Below are 17,433 nucleotides of genomic sequence, written 5' to 3' on the forward strand. Positions count from 1 at the left end.
TGACAGAACACGCACGCAAACGTTGCTTCCCTGGGTAACACCGATTCCTGCTGCAGCTTGCACGGGAGGCCGGGGAGCCAGGAGGGGCTTTACTGGAGTTAGCGGGAAGGGATTTAGTGGTTTAACTTATCAGGCGAGTCAGGGCAGCTGCAGATCGGGTAGCTCCTGTGTCAGTTAGAGATCGCTTTGGATTCAGTTAATTCTCCCTCAGGCAGGTATTTATCCTGCAATGTAGTATGTGAAAATTTCACGATTGTTCCTGCATTATTCCCCACGCCAGGGCTAGCTGGCAGAGCGCTGCAGCCGCCCTGGAGCGAAACCCCGAGTGAGTGACTCAGAGTCACCCATGAAATCCAGAGCCACAATTATTGGTATTGGGTGGGGATGGGATGGTGCAGCCATGTAAATAGCCCCCTATTTTATATATATATTTTTAAACTCTTGGATTTTTTATGTTTGTTTGGTGGTTTGGTTTTTTTTTTAAAGATTAGATCAACTTGGGTAGTGGAAAACTGGCCATCGAATATATGAATTGGCTGGATCTGCTGAATGTCTGCAAGAACAAAAAAACCTGTTGGCTAGGAACCTCACCTCTGCCCCTTCCCTACAGTGATGTCTGCGCAGGCACAGAAACAAAAATGGCTGTAGCACAGCTTGCTTCCCGGCTGGGTAAGGGGGGCAGAGCTCATTTCTATGAACAAAACATTCCCCTTTCAAAGAGGTGTGACAGTGACTGAAACTTACAGCAATTCTCATCCTAAACTCATTTCCTAGAATTGAGTTAGAACACTAGTTATAGGAAAACGTATGACTCTTACATAGATTGCTACCTTTAATTCTTGTTATTCTCCCAGGTATCTGTTAATTTCTTTTAAACAAGAAATTTAACCAACTTGTGAGGTGTTTATGTTGTTCTGAATTTTATACATTTTTGTCTCTAAAATAAAATACATGTATATGTATCTATGAAGACTGCTTGGTTTTTATACTTCAAAAATGTGCTAGCTGCAGAATTAAAATGGGGCTTACTTCCCTCCCAGGCGCTAACAGTCGGGGTGGGCACAGGTGAGAAACCTGCCTTGGCCCAGGCTGCGTTTTGTCCGAGCAGAGAAAATATGCGATGAGACACAGTGACCAACAGGCACTGCCCAGCTGGGCGCTGGGGTGCGATACGACATTGCCAGTAGCGTCTCCCAGCGCTGTAAAGTCTTGAAAGCCCCAGTAAAGACCAACTGCTCGTTCAGAGCCTCTGCCTTTTCTCCAAACTAAGTGCTGTTTAAGTGTCCGGGTCTGAAAATGCAGGGTGTGAAAATACAAAGGGAAACCACAGCTTGGCCCAAGGAATGACGCCTTCCTCTCACTAAGCCCCAAGGAGACTGAATGCTGGACTTGTTTTAGAAATTTAAACTTTAAAAATTTATTATAAAACACAGGAATAGTCCAGTTGCCATACCTTGCAGGAAAGCAGTTCAGACTCTCCCCTCCGGAAAGAGCAACTGGAGGAGGGTCACAAAGTCATGTCCTCCTGCTGGGCTGCATCAGCCAGCCTCATGTTTTGCCACATGAAATCAATGAACATGGAGGCCTGGAGCAATCGGCTCAGTCTCTGAAAATGGCGCTCTGCAAAGAGAGAAATCCAATGGTTAGCATCGCAGGAGAGAAAGCTCACCGGAACGGGGTGCAAAAATCTCTCTTCTCCTTCGAGCAAGGCAAATGGGGAATGCTCACAACCCAGGAGGAGACCTGAGGCTCGCAGCCCATCCCTGCAGCATGACTCACCGGTGTAAGGCAGCAGGGACTCCACAGCAGATTTAATGCCCGAGTACTGCAGGAGGCTGTCCGGTGCTTCATGCTTCAGGAGGGTTTCTATGACAGCTTGGGCCTCGTGGCAGTTTCGAGAGTTCGTATTCCACGTCACCAAGAACGTTAACACCGCCTCTAGGGAGGAAGGAAATTTGTACAGGCTGGCTGTGCCGTGGGCGCCGGCACGCAGGAGATGCCAGGTTAGAAAGCATCTCTTCCGTCTTACAGAGCGGTTCGGCTCCCACACAGTGTGGCTGATGAGCCCAGAGGGGCAGAACAAGCGCACAGAGAACCGTTTCTCGAGCCGTCACAGGGACATCCTAAACAAGGCAGCGGTAAGGCCGGGCAAAGCCACTCGCACAAGCTCAGCGCAGTTGCTGGTGCGTATCACGAGTAGCACCAGAACAAAGCAGCTGGCCCTGCGCAGCCGTCCTGCCTGAGGGCGGTGGGAGCTCAGTGGTAAACACTGCGTCTAGAGAGATTCTTCTCCTTTTAATTTCAGTTGAGAAAACAAGCCCCTAACCTGAAAGGTTTTAGCACTTAAACCATGTTGCAACAAACCTTTCTGATCCTTCCGGAGCTGAACAATGTTCTCTTCCAAGTGCTTTCTCCCGTCAGTTTCCTTGAGGATGGCTGCAGAAAAGAGAAAGGAAGAGTCCATGCAAGAGTCCAGCCCATGCAGCCGTGGGCTGAGAGCAGGGAGACCGTTTGTTGTCTGGGGTGGTTTCACTTTGGAAAACGGGAGTCATAAAAGAAAGGGAAAACTGAGGCTTTCAGACAATTAGACTTTGTAGTCTTCGTCTACCTGGAAGAGACGTTCTGGGAAGCAGAAAGGGCAGAAAAATGCCTTCAGAGCACAATGTGGACTCACCTTTGACCACCATCAACACCGTGTGCGGACGATCCAGAGAGATTGCCAACCCTAAAGCTTTGAGGTATCTTTTCTCATGAAGCAGGTTAGAAAGCTCTTGCTCTCTGGAAAACAAATCAGGGTCAAGAGAGTGAGAAAAAGATTTGGTTGGTGGGCAAAAAACCACTATACCAAAAGTAGCAGACTGGGCAATAATAGCATGCAGAGGTTTAACGCCAAGAAGTTAATACTGCTTGCCAATGTTAATACTGCTTGCCTCAGTGCCCTCATTGTGCAGGTAATTACCCTGGCACGTTCAAGGGCTCCCTGAACTATTTAGTGCTGGCTGAAGCAGGAAAAAGTGAAAGTAGGTTTGACTTTGCTTATCTTAGCAGTGCATAAACATGAAACTAGTCAGTTGTCAAGGTGACAGTATTATAGCAAGGCTTTGCAGGAACTAAAGATAAACTACAAAGAAGAGGAGAATATTGTGCCTTGACAGCCTCTAAATAGCTAAATGATGTAATATTGGGATTAGACGGAGCGGGGTGGCTGCAGGCGTGGACGGTTTCACTGGACAGTCTGCCTTTCACAGCTCATTATTGCACAAGATCAACTTACTTCATAATCTGCTCCTCCTGTTTAGCTTGCGCTTCTTTCTCTTCAATTTCAGTGACATCCTATAAAAAAACCAGGATACAACTTTGTCAAATCTTGCTTTAATACAGATTTGTTACTTAGCCATCAAGTGATTAGGAGACCAGTTCCGCAGCAAGATCTCTAGGTCAAGTAATTTAAGTGTTAAATCCAGCAAGTCGCAACTTCCCTCCAAACCACCTTTAGCACACCAGCGCCCGGCAGGCTGCTAAGGCCCATCTGCTGTTCCTTTTACAACATCAACCGGGGAAACACAGCATGGCCAAAAAAACCCCCTAAACCCCAAGGTATGCCTTACTGACCCAATTTCAAAGGGCAGAAAATGAGGAGAGCACGTGTCACGCTGGAAGAGCGAGGAACAAGCCACTGGGATTCTGAGCTCTCCAACTGCGTTCTGATTACTAACCCAGAGAGGAAACACAGACAGACCCCGTACCGTACCTTCCACAGCGTGATGCAGGAGTCACTGGATGCTGTCACAACCATATCATCTTCCTTGTTAGAGTGAAGACCCCAGATTTTATCTTCATGACCATCTAACGTTTTCACACACTCATTTGTTTTAATTGTCCAGAGTTTTAAGAGACCATCGGAGCCGCTTTTGGAAAAGAGCAAAACACAACAAAAAGAATCACTGGATGGATCCTTTCTCGCTCTGCCCCACCTCAAATATCAGATAAACTCATCCCATTGCAATGCCTTTCAAACACGAGCAGCATTAACCAAAAATGTCAAGGGCGAGATGCACCCTCAGCTCTGCCTAGCTGTAAGCGTGTGTCGCCAACCCAGCGACGTCAGCAGCTAACTAGAATCTACAGCGTAACTGGAGAAGAAGAAGAAAAGTTAGCCCCTGCAGAAAGCTTGGCATAAACACGGCATCTTCCTATCAGTCTTTCCAAAACTAAATCCACTGCACAAGACTCTTCCCTCTTGCAGCTGATATCAGCTAAGAGATTTCTCTTCTGATTGGTTTTGGCATCTTCCTCTAGACTCCTGGTGCAGGCACTTACCTGCTGAGCAGTTGTGTTCCTCGGCTTACAAAAATGATCTTCAGTACAGAGGCATCATGACCTTCAAAGGTCTGAAAAAAAAGCAAGGAAGCTCAAAAGTGTTAGAGTTGTTGCCAGGCCTTTCGAGAGAGTCCTCTTTCAAGAGGGTAATCTTTACTCCTAAAGCCCAAATAGGTGAGTGCCAAAAAGCAGCCTTTATCCTTGGGACTTTTGCCGTAGGTTAAAAGGGCAGTAGGAAACGACTTGTCCCCATAGCATTTCTTCACACGACCTGCTTGCTTAAAACTTGTTGCCCAAGGTCATATTGCAAATGGTCTGAATGGCGAGGCCAACCGCATAGGCTGTCTCCCCTAAAGGCTGATTCCCCTGCCGCTGCATGAAGCTCCCATTCAGTGAGGTAACGCTACTGGGCGGAACATGGCACAGAGGAGCAACTGCCTTCTCATCGGCTTAGTGACACACTACTGGACTGCAAAGATAGTTCTATGAAGAGCGAGGCTGAAATTTAAACTGGCGTGGTTTTCCTTCACGGCCACAGCTGTGTCAGGCAAAGCTCCCTTTCTTTCAATAGCCTGAATGTGCTTTTCCCCTGCGACGAGCCACGTTGCTCGTTGGTTAGCTATAAAGGAAAGACCACTTGAGCACCGGGCAGATGTTCTTGTCGTGGAGCTTTGCATGCAGCTCACGCATCCAAGATCCTGGAGAACAAGGCTAGACCTGGATAGCTCTTCCTTTAGCATGGCCACGTTGCTACATTTCAGCTGCGCTGACTAGCACGTGCTTTTCTAAAGCAGCCTTAATCAATCCCCATTACATGCAAGGGTTGCCTAGAGCAAGGGGCAGTCCGAGTCCTCGTTACCTTCAGACAGCTGAAGTCCCGAAGACCCCAAAGCTTCAGGGTCCCATCTGCTGAAGAGGTGGCCAAGATCTGATCCACTGGGGAGAACTGCACACACCAGATTCCACGCTTGTGTCCAGTGAAGACACCCAGCAAAGAGCAATCAGAACAGGACCACAGCTTGGCCAGCCGATCCTGCGAGCCTGTGGCAACGAGCTTGTCATTCGGAGAAACTGCCACGCTGTTTATGTCCTAGAGAAGTCACACAAGTACAGAGAGTACAAGTCACACAAGCTCTTGGACAGGTAATAAATGTAGGGTACAACACCGGAGAAAAGGATTAAAGTACTAAAAGCATGTTCTAACGTCAGGTGGAGCTTTACCTTGTTATGACCCCTCTCGGTGACTTTTGCGTGGAGGGTTTCTGGACTGGAGATCAAGGCTGCTTTTGCTTTGGAAGTCAGGGATTCTGGGATATTCCAGATCTTGATTGTGCAGTCCTGGCTGCTGGTCACTATGAAGCTTTCTTTCAGCCTGAAAGGGATAAAAAAGTCAAGCATAAGGAAACAGAACAGTGACTTCCCCTGCACAGAAAAGGCTTTCTCCTCCCCTGCTGGGATCTATACGCATTCAGTCACTCTGCTGGGACGTGAAACAGAGTGCTTCAATGTTTTTTCAAGCTCTCTTCCATTTTACTTAGGTCCCTGGGATAGCCTCAGCAATTCAGACATGAGGCAAGAGCACTGCTAGCTCTCTTCATTTACAAAGGTATTACTGCAGCTCTTGAACAGGCAAGCCGGGCTTCCAGACTGTTAGGCAGCACGAAGAAAGGAGAAGAGCTGATAAACAGACATGCTATTCAAGCAAGCACCTTCGCAGACACATTCCCTTCACTCCCCAACCCTCCTCTCCAGATCACTCAAGCTTTATCTGGCAACTTATCCAGCTGCTGCTCTTTAAGGCAAATGGGAGTTAGACTGACAAAGAAATGCAAACTTCACAACGTATGGAGAGACAGATGCGCATCCAAAAAAAAAAAAATCATCCTTCCTTCAAACTCAGAGCACCATGACAAGCTGGGAGCAAAAATGAGAAACAGAGGCAGGCATCCACCAAAACATTCACCCTGAGGATCAGCAAAGCAGCCGTGACTCACACTGGCAAAGGTAAACCCTTGCCTGATTTTTATTACCTTGAGCAAGAGACAGCCCCTACCCCATGCGCATGACCCAGTCCTTGGGCAACACAGATCACCCTTCCATCTTTGTTCATCCGCCAGACTCGAAGGCTTTTGTCCTGTAACAGGAGAGGACAGAAACTGCCGTGCTTTTTTGACAAGTGATCCATTCCCCGTGCATTCACCACATCTGTGAGCCTGACTATTCACTTCTTTTCAAGCTTGGACCTTTGCCTGCGTTCGTCAGAGCAAGCGAGGGCAGACGCAGCCAAGCAGGGTGCGCTGCAGTCTGGGATTCCAGCGTGGAGGTTTATTTCTGGGTGTATCGGGGCAGTTGGCACCTTTTCTTCCAACACTTTTTTTTTTTTTTCACACAGCTCCCCATCAGTCTCACACTAACAACATCTCTGAACTCCGATGCAAGACCAAGGTACTTGGAGAATGAGACATCTCCTTTCAGGCTAATAAAATACAATCAATCACATTTCCCCCAGGGACAACGTTAAAAAGGGATAGTGGAAAAAGCTTATATTTGGGGTATGTAGCAGACAGGAATTCCATTTGAACAAAAGCCCTTTCTGGATTGCCAAAAAGAAATACAACTCTGCCCACAAAGATCACTAGAAATTAAGAGTTTCGTTAAATGAAGAAAACTAACACACCTTAGCACAGCTGACAAACATCAGGCCTTTTCTGAAGACATCCAAAGCAAGAATTGTTTCTAAACGGAAGAAGAAGAAAAAACAGCTGGATGCAAAGTAATACTGACATCAGACAACAGAAATGCACGAAGAGTCCACCGCTTACTGACCGGGGGACAGGTTTGGGACACTCGGGAACCTATCCACACTCACTACAGAGTGACCGGCTGCTTATGGCATTGGTGCGAGTCTGTCACTTGCAGCCACAAAACTGCCTTCAGAGCTCGCGCTCACATACCTACATCTTTAGCTCCAATTTAAATTGCTCTCACTGCTAGTGAAAGGGCCTGAACTGACAGACCCGGAAAAAGAAAACTCGTGTTTGCAAAGCCAGGACAGCATAATATATCCTTTCTCCACACAACTCCAAAAACTTGTTGTGAGGCTGTTCCAGAGAGAACTCAAGGACTCCGGTGCCCACATTAGAGTTGTGAGAGAACCTGGATAAAGAAATACTTGTACATCTCCCACCCACCCACGTCAGAGCTGACCACGCACACACCTGTGTGGCCATAGAGGATCTGGCAGTGTGATGTTGCCAGTTCAAACACTTTCAGCTGAGGGCTGTTGGTAGCCACAACGATGTGAGAATCACCGGGCCCAAGGAACTTCACATCCAGAACCTCATCGTTGTAACCTGCAAGCTGAGGATGGCAGAACAGAAACAGTTTAACAGGGAAAAGTCAGCTGGTTAGAGAAGTACCGAACGGCACCAGGCTCAGTGAGGCTGCGTTACTGTTACTTTTCATTTAATACTGCATGTAAAAATCTTTTTTACACACAAGCTGGAGCACAGGAGGGAATTCTGGCTAGGCCCGCTCTGCTTTCTTTTTCCTATGTTTGTCTCTGTGCAATCTTCCTCCAAACAACCCCACCAGTGAAACTGTCTTTCTGGCTTGTAACCAAGGAACAGTTCAAGAACAGGCAGGAGACAAGGGCACTCCTGGACAAAGCTTTCACCAGAAGCAGAGCTGATCCTCAAATATGGATAAAGGAAGAGGAAAAGGGAGGCTGAGGGTTGTTACCTGCTTCCTGAGCTGAAGAGTTTGAGCGTCATAAAAAACAATGTTGTGTTCCATGGACACCGTGACAATCTCATTTCTCTCAGGCACAAGCACGCACTGGGTGAGACTGCGCTCGCTGGCCTCCTCCTTCGACTCAAAGGGCACAGGCTGGGTATATACACAAGCAGCTGTGGCAACTTCCCAAACTTTCAGGATGCCTAACACAAATGATGATATAAATTATCTGTCAGAGCCACTGTTTTAGACAGTGATTGTCCAAAGAATATAAAACAAACCCTGGCCTTGCCTCCTGGAGGAAGCTACACAGCTTTAAGGCAGGACTGCGAGGAGTTCCAACCACAGTGGCATGAAGGCCCACAAAGTTGTTGTTCTTCAGTCCAAATCAAACTTTATTGCAGTTTGAAAACATATATAGTTAAAGCTCCACAGCATGCCTGATCAATCCTGCTCATCCACTACTGTCAGATGAACTCAGGAGAAGGCTCTGCTCTCCCGCCCTCAGGAGCTCAGCCCGAGGCTTCTGCCACGCAAAGAACGCACGTCCCAGGAATAACGGCAACGCGGTGTCTTAGGTACAGCCCTTCCTCAGCCTCCAAATCTGGCAGTGACGTGCCAGGCCACTCACCTTTGCTGCCAGCTGTGACAAAGTGCAGCCCTTGTTTCTTCACACCCAGTTGAGAGAAATCTCCTTTTTCAGGTAACAAGATGGCAGCTTCCACACTCTGCAAGAGAGTTGGCCAAACACCAGCTGAGCGCAAGGGACCAGAGTCCCGTTTCAGCAGCCAGAGCCGTGCAACAGCCCGCTAGTGCCAACAGACGCACACACCCCACTGCCCCAGGCTGCACGGCTACTGAGGACAGGCAGGCAGATACAACGAGAGAACAAAGTTTTTACATGACTGTCCTTCCTTCCTCCTCCAGCACTGGGGCAGCGGAGGCATATATTTCCTCAAACTGCCCAGGCACAACCACACCAAGCAAGGAGAGAAAGAAAAGAAACAGCTCTAGACACAGAGTTTTAAGGTCTCTGGAAAGTACAAGGGAGAGAAACCTGATTTCACAATATATAGGAACCTAAAGAGGGAGAGGTGCCATAGGACCGTGACCTAGAAACTACAAAGGATCTCAAAGGAATAAACGAAACGCAATTTCACCTCGTAGACAGGAACGGTTCGTTTACTTTCTCTGGTTTTCAGGTCCCAAACCATGCAGATTTTATCACGGCCAGAACTGCAATTTAAAAGAGCAGTTTCAGTGCTAAATCCATTCAACTCCGGCTCTGAGTGCCAATTTGGAACTGTGGGAAGAGGCCCATATGAAGGAAGGCACCAGCCTTCCACGTGCCAGCACGGTATATTGCCAGAAACACAAAATCAGTCACTCGCTTGTATAGTCAAGCAGAGACGGAACACTTGTAGCAGTCCTTCCCCTCACAGGACAACCTTCCCAGACCCTACAGAAACGCCCGGTCTCTGGCAGGAGGCAGGGCGAGCGGGAGAGGAGGGCTAAGCCTCTGCAAGGTTTTACCTAATGAGCGTGTTTCCATCTGCAAACGCCAGCGAGGTGACAGCACTGAAGTGGCCGTCCAGCATAGCAACACACTTGCTGGAATTCAGGTCCCAGATGCGGATTTTGTAGTCAATCGAGGAGGAGAAGAGTTGCAGACGGGAGATATCAGGGTGGAACTCAACAAGGCTAGACAGAAGGAGATGCACTTGAACAGGACAGAATAAACGATCTGACATGCTGGCGTTAGCCCAACATTTAAATATATATACATTCTACACGAAGAGTTCAACAGATTAATTGACATGAATTTATACCAGGACTTTCTTCATAGGACTTCATCCCTCTGCCACCCACCAGGAAAATTTACAATTGATCTTTGCCAGTCTTACGCATTCTTGAAGCACAGGTATTCAATTTAGCTCCCAACAAATTCCTTGATCAAACTCCTTCCTCTCTGGGCTAAAGTCAGTCATAGCCCTGCTCCTCCACTAGACATCTCCAGAACTGGGAAGCAGAATTGCCCAGAACCTGCTCGGAATCGGCCTTTACATTCTATTAACTCAAGACATTTCACATCAATCCCAGCGTCCAAGCACCACGCTAACACCAGCGACTGACAAAAACGCCTCGTCCTTACTGTACAACTCCTGAAGATCCTTTTAGGTTGTGTGTGCAGTACTGTTTGATCATATCCCAGATCTTAATGGTGCTGTCACAGCCACCTGGGAAAAGAAGGGCGTCTAAGAATGAACTACGTAGGAGAGAGACACAGGAGGTCCAACACATCAGCAACTGTAAAATTTCATGGGTTGCAAAGGCAGCAGAAAGAAAAATGAATCCAATAACAACCACCCACACCAAGAGAAGCTCACGGAGCGCCTTACGCTTTTGGAGAGCTGGGCAAAACCTGACTGCTCACAGTCAGACTTGAAGTACAATTAAGTTACAGGTCATGCCTGACCTCCTCCATCTCCGAGAGTCCCAGTTCTACACCAGGACACCTACACTACAGTCTCACAGATGCCTGATTTTTATCAGCATTTTACTAAGTATATTTTAGCTAGAACGTTGAAAGGATCCCTTTTTGTCCGTCAAGATGTCACTTCTATCTAAGTAAAAGCTCCTCCGATTGTGTCCGAATTCAGGAGATCCCTACCCCAGGCTGTGTCCGGCTGAGCTAAATTATTCCAAAGCAGAAGGGCCACTCAGTATCATTCCCATCGTGTGACACTGCAACAGGACCGTACCCGTGGCTAACAACGTTGAAGTGGAGTCAAAGGCCATGCTGGCAACCGGCGCCACGTGCACGGCTTTCCACGTGCGAACGCACTTGTTCTCTCGCCAGTTCCACTGCTTCAGCAACAGGGCTCGGCTCCCCGTCACGAGGATCTACGCGAAAGCAAGGCGAAGGAAAGCACGATTAACTGCTAATTAGATTTTCATTTCTTCCAGCGCCCACACGCAAAGCACAGAAACGCCAGTTGCTACGACACTCGACGCTCAGTCTGTCAGCATTCCTACAGCTGAGCTGAGCCCAGAACGGGAGACAGACAGAAGCGCCCGAGAAGACTCCCCAGAGATCTCTGGAAACGCAGGGCGCTTCCACGCAGAACAGCCTTCGGCGTTCACTGGCTTTATCAGGAGGCCTGACAGAGCAGCACAGAAAACCACGATGCAAACACATACCTCATCGTTGGGGCTAAGAACAAATGAACTGATATCCTCGTCATCCTCCTATAGAAACAAAAGGAAAAAACCCCACAGTTAAAGCCCCCGCGGAGCGGCGTGCTCTCGGGGTTCCCGTCTCTACGTGAGCTGAGCGCAGCCAGCAGCTCCCAGCTGCGCTTCGGGACGAGGCCAATAACATCCGTCTGCGTTTAGACCCGTTCTCATCCTCCCCTCCGCTTCTCGCTCTTGGGAGCTTTAGAACAGCCAAGGACAGCGGGAAAACGCCTCAGGAACCTTGGCAAACCCTCCGCGGTTCGGGGCAGCAGCGGCTGGGTCTCCTCACCTGCTGGAGGCTGTGGAGAGCTCCTGTTTCTACATCGATGACATTCAGCTTGGTCCCGCAGGGGCAAAACATGAACTTCCCATCCCGGTTTAGCTGGAGAAAAGGGGAGGTGAAGCAGGAAGGCGTAGGGAGCCGGGGGAGGGGGGACTCCCCCACCCGCCCCTCACTGCCTCGGTACCTGGACTCGCCCTCCTTTGTAGAAAGGCTCGATTTTCCTCCACACGGCGTAGCTGGAAGGAAAAGAGACAGGCGCGCAGCCCGGCGGTTAACCCAAAGCTCCCGAAGGCCAAGCCCCGGCGCTCCCGCCGCCCCGGCCGCTCCTCACTTGCTCTTGAAGCGCACGGGGCTGGTGGCGGCCGCCTCCATCTCTCGCTCCGCGTGCCGGCCGCTTCCGGCGCTGCCGGTTGCTACGGGAGAAGGGCGCTACTTCCGGCGCGTGGAAGTGACGCACGGGGCCACGCTGGGGAGAGGACGCCACGAGCGCCATCTTTGGTGTGGGCGGAAGGCGATGGCGGGGTAGGACACCCAGCGGCGGGGACGGCCGGGTCCGGCGCAGCCCCGCATCCCGGAGCGTTTTCCGGCGGAGCGTTCCCTCCCCGCCCCAAGGAAGCGACTTCCCGGCGCCAACCCCAGGGAAAAGGGGGGTTTTTAGACAATAGGAAGGACAAGTAAGAGCCTTGACCAACAAGCTTGCAAGTAATTGATCTTTTATTGCGTACGAAGAGACATAACTCAAGCATTTCGAAGCGTTCCAGCTGTGAATGCTGCCATCGGCCGGTACAGCCTCCGCCTCGCTTCGCAGGGCTCACCTCCCGCAGCCCCGCGGAAGCCCGAGCCGCTGGACGAGCCCACGGCACCACCGGCTGCGGGGCCGGCAGCCGCTACTCGGCAAGGCAGGGCCGAGCTCCGCCGCCCGGGCAAAGCAGCACCGGCGCATCCATCCGTCCGGGGAGGCCGAGCACTCCCGGGCCGCGCTCAGCACCTGCGGGCGGAGGGAGAAGCAGCTCTCAGGAAGAGCCATTACCGCGGCAGCCGTCAGTCCCCGCTACCTGCTCGCTACAGGGGTTATGGGAACATGGGTTTCACTCCCCACACGTTGCCGTGGGCAATAAGCTTAATGTTCCCTATGCTGTCGGCACAGTTATCTCACCAGGGGCCACAGCAGACCCGAAGTGATTTTCAGGCTGCGCCCGGCGCCCTCAGCTAACACCACCCCAGAAACACCTTCCCAGGCTGCTCACCGAAACTCTCCCCTCCACACCCCACCCGACACCGGCTCAAACAGCGCCATAAACACACCCCAAGAAGCTTTTAGAAAAAAAAATATTCAAGGAACGCACAAGGCGGGAGCCACCACGCTCCCCCTCACAACCAGGGCCACTGCCCTCCTCACCTACCCTCGGCTCGCCTCAGACTGAACTCTACGCGCCTGCGCGCCCCTTATATAGAGGGTCACACGCATGCGCTAGGCTGGCGCTGGCGCATGCGCACGGCTGCCGAGCGTCTACCTGCCCCGCACCCTGTATATGTGAGAGGAAGGCGCCGCTCTGCACAGCAGTGTATTTCCCATTCAGCGCGCGGGGCACGCACCGCCGCGCGGTGCTCTCGCGAGACCCCCGCGGAGTATAAATAGCGAGCGGCGGGGCGGTGCGGCCTTCTACGCTGAGAGATCACGTAAGTGGGGCGGGCGGGATGGCGCCGGCAGAGCGGAGCGGCCTCTGCCCCATCCGCGCCCATCGGGGCTGTCGGCGGTGTGGGGGCAGCCGCGCCCGGCCGGATCGGTCGCCGGCGGGGCCTGCCGCCGCGCTGCCATTCCCTACGGAGCGGTGGCGGCGGTGTCCCGGCTAACGCGCCCCTCTGTGCTCTAGCAAATGGCGGACGACGCCGGTGCTGCGGGAGGTGCAGGAGCGGCCCGAGGGGGCTTCCGCGGCGGCTTCGGGACCGGGCTGCGGGGCCGCGGGCGCGGCCGCGGTAGGGGCCGAGGGAGAGGCCGCGGGGCTCGTGGAGGCAAGGCCGAAGATAAGGAAGTAAGTGGTTCCCGGGGCTGCGTGGGGCCGTCCCGGGTGGCGGGGAGCGCGGCGGAGCCGGGCTCTGCGGGCCCGGCGGTGTGAGGGGCTGCGTCTGCTGCCATCCTGAAAGCTGGAGCAGAAAGCGAGCCGCGTGCCCTGGGGTGCTGGCAGCCGGTGCTGCCGGTGACCCTGTTCCACGGATTTCTTTCGTAGTGGATTCCTGTCACCAAGCTTGGTCGCCTGGTCAAGGATATGAAGATCAAGTCTCTTGAGGAGATCTATCTCTTCTCACTTCCAATCAAGGTGAGCTGCTGTGACCGTTTAAGTCATGTGTGGCAGAACGTTAATGTGAAATGCAGAGGTAGCAGCAGTTGCTGCGTTTGCTGTTTGGGGTGCTCGGGTTAAGCATGTTGAAGTTACAGACATAAATCAATGGAAGCTGAGAACCGACGCAGTCACTCGTAGTGAAGCATGGTGGGTTTTGTGTGGTGCGTTCTGCCTCGGGTGGAGAGGACAGCACCTTGCTCGAGTGTTTCTATAATCGTTCCGCCCAGTGATTGGAAAAAATGAAATTTCAGCTTGCTGCGTTGGACTGCCTAGCACGCTGGAATAAGTTTGTCTGCAAAATTTAACATGCTTGAGTGCTTGTTACTTGAAGTACCTTTGTATAGCGTTGTTGAATTTGAATTATAGGAGCCTTACGAGCTGTGTTCGGTTTTTTTAAAAAACGTGGCCTTGTGTGATTAACTGACTGAATCTTGCAGGAGTCAGAGATCATTGATTTCTTCCTGGGGTCTTCTCTGAAAGATGAGGTTTTGAAGATCATGCCTGTCCAGAAACAGACTCGTGCTGGTCAGCGCACCAGGTTTAAGGTAGCCTTTTTGTTCTGTTTTCTCACGTTGAAAACTTTGCGTGTGTTGCCTGCTGCTTTTTTGGTATCATGTTAGTAAATTAGTTCAAATACTTTTATTTCCTTCTGTAGTGTCTAGTAAGTATTTGGGTATGGGGATCAGCTTGTGTAGCTTACAAAGTGTTTGTATTAATTTTAAAACCCTGGTAATATGTTCAAATGTTACTTGAAACAGCCCTAGCACAAAATTGAGTCACACTTTGTGCAGCAGTGCTGGCTGTTCAGGGGCTGCGGTGGAGAGAGAAGCCTTAGGTGTACAGAGGGAATGGCACTTGGAAATTATCGGGACTTTTGACCAGCATGAGGCTGTAGCAGGGATTTGAATCCCAGTTCTTCAACCATAGCTGGTTTTGACCAGAGGATGAGTTCTAAGGGGTAAAATGGGCTTTTTGAAGTGTGAGCTGTGACTGTTCACTGCACGCACCTCGCGTTATCCTTGGTGAGAGACGCTGATGGACTGTGTTCTCCTGAGAGAGTGTTCCCCTGCAGCGCAGCCGCCACTGAAAACTTTTCTTTCCCTCTTAGGCTTTTGTAGCTATTGGGGACTACAACGGCCACGTTGGTCTTGGCGTTAAATGCTCTAAAGAAGTTGCCACTGCTATTCGTGGGGCAATCATTTTGGCCAAATTATCCATCGTACCCGTACGAAGAGGCTACTGGGGGAACAAGATCGGCAAGCCCCACACCGTGCCTTGCAAGGTGAGAATGACTTGCTGGGCCTGGTCCCGGTGATCGTGCTGTAGCCTGTGTTTTGGGAGCTGTAACCAGTTGTGTTCGCGTAGGTCACTGGCCGGTGTGGGTCTGTCCTGGTGCGTCTGATCCCCGCTCCCCGTGGTACAGGGATTGTGTCTGCCCCTGTCCCCAAGAAGCTGCTGATGATGGCTGGTATCGATGACTGTTACACCTCGGCCAGGGGCTGCACTGCCACCCTCGGCAACTTTGGTAAGCTTTAGGTTTTCGTGTTGTAGCTCAGCTGTATGCATTGCCATTTTTCTCATTGGCAGGGACGCGCCATACCTGTTTCTATGGTATTTTTCAATCTGTGTTGAATCAAAAGCTTCTAGTGGTCAAGCAGAAGCGAGGACTTCTGCTGATAACCTTTTATGGTGCAGGTTAGTCCTGCTGTAGATGATCCTGAAGTTCTGTGAAAGTTAATTACAAGAATTTGTCTTTTTATATGTGCGTTGATATTTAAAAAAATCTCCCAATCTGCGCGATTGCACTTGTTTGAAGTAGTGTAATTGTCGTAAATGGAGAGAGAAAGAAACTGGAGTTTTGTGTGTATTACCAGAGAGACCCTGCTGTGGTCTCCCTGTTCCTTCCCAAATTCTACATTTTTGGAGCTGTGCGGGTGGGCGCTTGCGAGCGGGTTTCCATAGCTGTGCTGTGCAACATTTGGCTTCTGTCCGTAGCTAAAGCCACCTTCGATGCCATCTCCAAGACCTACAGTTATCTGACCCCTGACCTCTGGAAAGAGACTGTGTTCACCAAGTCTCCTTACCAGGTAAGAGCGCGTCTGCGATTTGCAGCTCAAATCTTCCCCTTCCTCCCCTGTGAAGTTCACATGCTGTGCCCAAAGAATTTGCAGTTTAATAATGACAGAGTAGAGCTGCAGTCAAAGCTGACTGCCAGGTAAGGTGTGATTTTTCCAGCATGTGGTTTTGAGTAATTGTCCTGGTTTCGGCTGGGATAGAGTTAATTTTCTTCCTAGTAGCTGGTATAGTGTGGTGCTTTGGATTTTAGTATGAGAATAATATTGAGAACATGCTGATGTTTTGGCTGTTGCTAAGCGGTGTTTACACTGGTCAAGGACTTTTTTTCTTCAGCTCCCCATGCTCTGCCAGGTGCCCAAGAAATGGGAGGGGGCACGGCCAGGACAGTTGATCCAAACTGACCAAAGGGCTATTCCATACCATATGATGTCATGCCCAGTATATAAACTGGGGGAGTTGGCTGGGGGGTAGCGATCACTGCTCGGGGACTGGCTGGGTGTTGGTCGGCGGGTGGTGAGCGGTTGTATAATTTTTTTTCCCTTTTTTCCCCCCCCCTCCCTTGGGTTCCCCCCCCCCCCCCGTTGTTTTCCTTCTCATTATAATTCATTATTATTATTATTATTATTTTGTTCCAATTATTAAACTGTTCTTATCTCAACCCACGAGTTTTCTTACTTTTGCTCTTCCGATTCTCTCCCCCATCCCACTGGGGGGAGCGAGCAAGCGGCTGCGTGGTGCTTAGCTGCTGGCTGGGGCTAAACCACGACAGTACTACCTGAGAACAGCATTTCGTGGACAAAGGAAATAGGAAGAGGAAAGCTTTCAAATATTAAGTAAAAATAAGTTGAGCTACCCCAGCCTGCAAGTACACTTCTTGTTGGAAGGGGATGCAGTGCTGAGAAACCTGTGATAGTGGTTTAAGAAAATAAAACTTAATTTTTTTTTTTTGTAGGAGTTCACTGATCATCTGGCAAAGACCCACACCAGAGTCTCGGTGCAGAGAACCCAAGCAGCTGCTGTGGCAACAACTTAAGTGGGTTTTGTACGAGACAATAAAGCAATCAGTGAACAAGGAATTGTGGTTGGCTTGACGGGATGGTTAATGCATTGGGCAGATGGATTAAATCTCTGCTGGGGATTGGAGTAGATTTGTGTCTGTGGGCCAGAGCCTGAACATCTGTTGAATGAAATAGTATGTTACGTTATACTGAGCCTTGTTAATCATGGGGTCTAGAACCAGCTCTGAAGATTGTGCTGTCCTACAGCGTGTAATCTGTACCCTAACCAAGGGAATTCTCTGCCAGGGCTGGGCAGAGCAGTACAGTGTGTTTCTGTTGGTTCATGGAGGCAGGGGAGAGGTCCTGAGGGGAAATCCCAGCTAAGGCAGACAGGGGTGCTGGGAGTTAGGGTGGTTTAGAGGTAGTTTAGAGGATGGTAACA

The 17,433-nt window shown here is 50.3% G+C and overlaps 2 protein-coding genes, 1 long non-coding RNA gene and 1 other non-coding gene across 6 annotated transcripts; 1 reads left to right on the forward strand and 3 right to left on the reverse strand.

The window, feature by feature from the left end:
* Positions 1-1,393: 1,393 nt before the first annotated feature.
* On the reverse strand, positions 1,394-11,982 carry TBL3 (transducin beta like 3). Its single transcript, XM_072878411.1, has 22 exons — positions 11,907-11,982; positions 11,760-11,811; positions 11,582-11,674; positions 11,257-11,304; positions 10,818-10,959; positions 10,208-10,292; positions 9,589-9,756; positions 9,216-9,291; positions 8,687-8,783; positions 8,062-8,258; positions 7,539-7,680; positions 6,998-7,056; positions 6,351-6,454; positions 5,542-5,692; positions 5,180-5,410; positions 4,321-4,391; positions 3,752-3,908; positions 3,275-3,333; positions 2,675-2,778; positions 2,365-2,436; positions 1,780-1,938; positions 1,394-1,620 (listed from the first exon to the last, which is right to left on the reverse strand). Exons 1-22 carry the CDS (start codon positions 11,945-11,947, stop codon positions 1,508-1,510), a joined length of 2,421 nt encoding a protein of 806 aa, XP_072734512.1. The 5' UTR covers positions 11,948-11,982; the 3' UTR covers positions 1,394-1,507.
* A 289-nt stretch (positions 11,983-12,271) lies between these two features.
* LOC140658986 (uncharacterized) lies at positions 12,272-13,084 on the reverse strand. 3 transcript variants are annotated; one of them, XR_012044935.1, is made up of 2 exons: positions 12,979-13,084; positions 12,272-12,563 (listed from the first exon to the last, which is right to left on the reverse strand). It is a non-coding gene; the product is annotated as an uncharacterized lncRNA (long non-coding RNA). The 3 variants fall into 3 exon arrangements; XR_012044937.1 differs by having other exon boundaries at positions 12,975-12,985; XR_012044936.1 differs by having other exon boundaries at positions 12,922-12,985.
* On the reverse strand, positions 12,645-12,769 carry LOC140659279 (small nucleolar RNA ACA64). The gene has a single exon (XR_012045073.1). It is a non-coding gene; the product is annotated as a small nucleolar RNA ACA64 (small nucleolar RNA).
* A 338-nt stretch (positions 13,085-13,422) lies between the features above and the next one.
* Positions 13,423-17,069, forward strand: RPS2 (ribosomal protein S2). Its single transcript, XM_072878112.1, has 7 exons — positions 13,423-13,608; positions 13,804-13,893; positions 14,355-14,462; positions 15,026-15,199; positions 15,283-15,442; positions 15,913-16,004; positions 16,946-17,069. The coding sequence occupies exons 1-7, from the start codon at positions 13,453-13,455 to the stop codon at positions 17,024-17,026; spliced, it is 861 nt and encodes a 286-aa protein (XP_072734213.1). The 5' UTR covers positions 13,423-13,452; the 3' UTR covers positions 17,027-17,069.
* The last annotated feature ends 364 nt before the right edge of the window (positions 17,070-17,433 follow it).

Source organism: Ciconia boyciana, chromosome 13, assembly GCF_034638445.1.
Source record: "Ciconia boyciana chromosome 13, ASM3463844v1, whole genome shotgun sequence".
Lineage (NCBI taxonomy): Eukaryota > Metazoa > Chordata > Aves > Ciconiiformes > Ciconiidae > Ciconia > Ciconia boyciana.